Source organism: Triticum aestivum, chromosome 7D, assembly GCF_018294505.1.
Source record: "Triticum aestivum cultivar Chinese Spring chromosome 7D, IWGSC CS RefSeq v2.1, whole genome shotgun sequence".
Classification (NCBI taxonomy): Eukaryota; Viridiplantae; Streptophyta; class Magnoliopsida; order Poales; family Poaceae; genus Triticum; species Triticum aestivum.
In genome coordinates this window covers 86,267,960-86,270,577 of record NC_057814.1, presented here as the reverse complement: position 1 = coordinate 86,270,577, position 2,618 = coordinate 86,267,960, and the positions used below count along the sequence as shown (strand labels likewise).

The 2,618-nt window shown below is 51.4% G+C and overlaps 1 protein-coding gene across 1 annotated transcript; it reads left to right on the top strand.

Moving 5' to 3' along the window:
• The first annotated feature begins 336 nt into the window (after nt 1–336).
• On the top strand, nt 337–2,339 carry LOC123166106 (calcium-binding protein CBP). Its single transcript, XM_044583869.1, has 5 exons — nt 337–1,024; nt 1,137–1,183; nt 1,659–1,834; nt 1,956–1,974; nt 2,061–2,339. The coding sequence occupies exons 1-5, from the start codon at nt 592–594 to the stop codon at nt 2,163–2,165; spliced, it is 780 nt and encodes a 259-aa protein (XP_044439804.1). The 5' UTR covers nt 337–591; the 3' UTR covers nt 2,166–2,339.
• Nucleotides 2,340–2,618: the final 279 nt, after the last annotated feature.

Genomic DNA, 2,618 nt, shown 5'->3' with positions numbered 1-2,618 from the left:
ACACACAAGGATCCCGCCAGAGTGCGTGACCATGGTTGTTCTCTCTAGCCGGCTTAACTTCTGGATTGCAATTGACCTTTCCGCCAAAAACAGTAACGGATAGACACACTTGCAGTCGGCGGCGGCCGGTAGACGCCGAGGAAAAAGAAATGCCTGAGGAAGCTCAGGCGCACACGCACGTACGCGTCTTGGCAGCACCCGCGCGCGTATGGTTTGCTTAGCCATGCCGCACACGCCTTCTCCTCTTGCGCACTAAGCACCCCACAAGAAGCTTCCAGTAGAACGCGCGAACGATGACAAAGCCAATTTGATGCTGCCGCTCTAGGTTTTTGCGCGCGAACGATCAGCTCGACGACGGCAAGAACGATCCAGCAGCAAGAGATTGCACGGAAAGAGGGCGAACGCCCACCGCGTTCTTCTTTTTGCCTACATATACCCAGAACGAGCCCTGCTAGAACCGCTCCCGCACGTCAACGTCTTCGTCCCTTTGATTGATATCCCGGAAGGAATCCACCGCCGTTTCGTCGGTTCGGTTGCCGTCGGACACCGTCTTCCTCAACCCCCACAGACCTTCTCGCCTCCCTCCCCGCCATGGCCGACTACAACCGCTACGGCCACGTCCACGGCCAAGGATACGGCCAGCAGAACTACGGCTACGCGCCCACGCTCTCCTCCTCGCCGTACGGCAACGGCCAAGGATACGGTCACGCGCCCTCGGCGCCTCCCGCGCCCACGCCCTCCTCCTCCTCGCCGTACGGCTACGGCTACGGCCACGGCCAAGGAGGCTACCCGCCGCCGATGGGAGGAGGCTTCGGAGGAGCCGTGGCGTTCCCGCCGGGGACGCACCCGGACGTGGAGCGTGCATTCCGGGCCGCCGACCGCGACGGCAGCGGCAGCATCGACGAGGGGGAGCTGCAGGCCGCGCTCTCCGACGCGCACCACCGCTTCAGCATCCGCACCGTCCGCCTCCTCATGTTCCTCTTCAGTGACGCCCAGCTCGCCTCCTCCCCGCGCTCCCGGATGGGTAAGCAGAGCACACGCCTATACACCCACAACAAAATCTGCATCTCTTTCGGCACTGTTTCAGCATAATCAAGTACTGATTTCTTGCTGCTTCCGAACGATGTTTGTTGCAGGGCCAACGGAGTTCGTGACGCTGTGGAACTGCCTTGGGCAATGGCGGGTGAGTGCTACTGTCAATTTGCTTGCTATCGTTTAACTCTGAATTACAGTATGTATGCTCTCGAATGAAACAGAGTGTGCGCATTCAGTTTCTGAAGCTCTGTTTTCTCCCTGCATATCTTCACATTGCTTGCAGTTCGATAACAAAATCATAAATAAATTATCATCGACCTTGTCTTCGTTGCATAGGAATATGCTGAATACTGCAAGTGTACTTTTTTTTTTATCAAACGAGAAGGTGGAGACCCTGTTTCCCTGTAAGGAACAGCTGTTTACCCAATCATGTTATGAACTTATGATGCTCATGGAATTATTGCCCATCTAATACTGCAACTGAATTTTTCATGAGGGAAGTCAAATCAAAATGAAAAATAAAATAAGATTTGTCAACCTCTGTCAATGATCTGCTATTTTTCCCCATCCATCTATCACCATCAGCATGTGACTTATTTCTGTTCTTCATGGCACTGTCCTAGGTCGTTTTCGACAGATACGATAGGGACCGCAGCGGAAAGATCGACTCCGATGAGTTGAGAGAAGCTCTTCGCGGCCTCGGATACGCGGTGCCACCTTCGGTCATTGATCTTCTCATAGCTAACTACAACAATGGTGTTTCCCACCGCGGCGCCCTAGACTTCGACAACTTTGTGGAGTAAGTATATGGAGTCCCAAGTATATCTCACACACAAAGTAATCTAATTCAGCCAATACTCTATAACATACTTACAGAACTAATTAATGTTTTGTTTTGCATTTCGGCTTCGATCTTGAAGGTGCGGAATGGTTGTGAAGGTACGTCCCCAATTAATAATCAACTATGTAATCAAAGTTTCAAATGTTTGCTGATGGATTTTTCGCTGCTGTGTTGTTCTATGCAGGGTCTGACTGAAAAATTCAAGGAGAATGACACGCGCTACACCGGCTCAGCAGCTCTTACCTATGACGGCTTCTTGTCAATGGTCGTCCCCTTCATTGTACCTTAGATAGTCCTGGTGTCTGTTTGCCCACGCAAAGGAGTACAGTTTTAAGTTTGTGGGATCGATTACAGTTCCGTTAATTTTGAGCGTTTTGTTTCACAACTGTGTATGTGAATATATTCGCAAAAAAAGAAAGAAACTGTGTATGTGAATAAGAAAAAGTTAATGGTTGGAATCGAACTGCCGATATGCGTCGCGCGGCGGTCACCAGGCAAGGTCGCCACGTGCCCCTGCGGGCCCCATGCAGACGCCAATCGCTCTTGTCCAAGCACCGTCCTGACCGCTATCTGTTCCTCGTCTCCTTTTTGTTCCCGTTCTCTCTCACGCCGCTCACCGCCATAGCTGCACGCAGCACCACATGGCATTGGCACCGAACCACATGCAATTTATAAGGTCAAATTAAAAAAATTACAAAACTATGAACCCAAAGGAAGAGGGTAGATCTGTATCTCGCTTAAG

Bases quoted from the DNA above. Each gene is read 5' to 3' on its own strand.
- LOC123166106 (XM_044583869.1), top strand. From the start codon at position 592: ATGGCCGACTACAACCGCTACGGCCACGTCCACGGCCAAGGATACGGC. The intron at 1,025-1,136 runs GTAAGCAGAGCA...TGTTTGTTGCAG, and splicing joins CTCCCCGCGCTCCCGGATGG to GGCCAACGGAGTTCGTGACG. The intron at 1,184-1,658 runs GTGAGTGCTACT...GCACTGTCCTAG, and splicing joins ACTGCCTTGGGCAATGGCGG to GTCGTTTTCGACAGATACGA.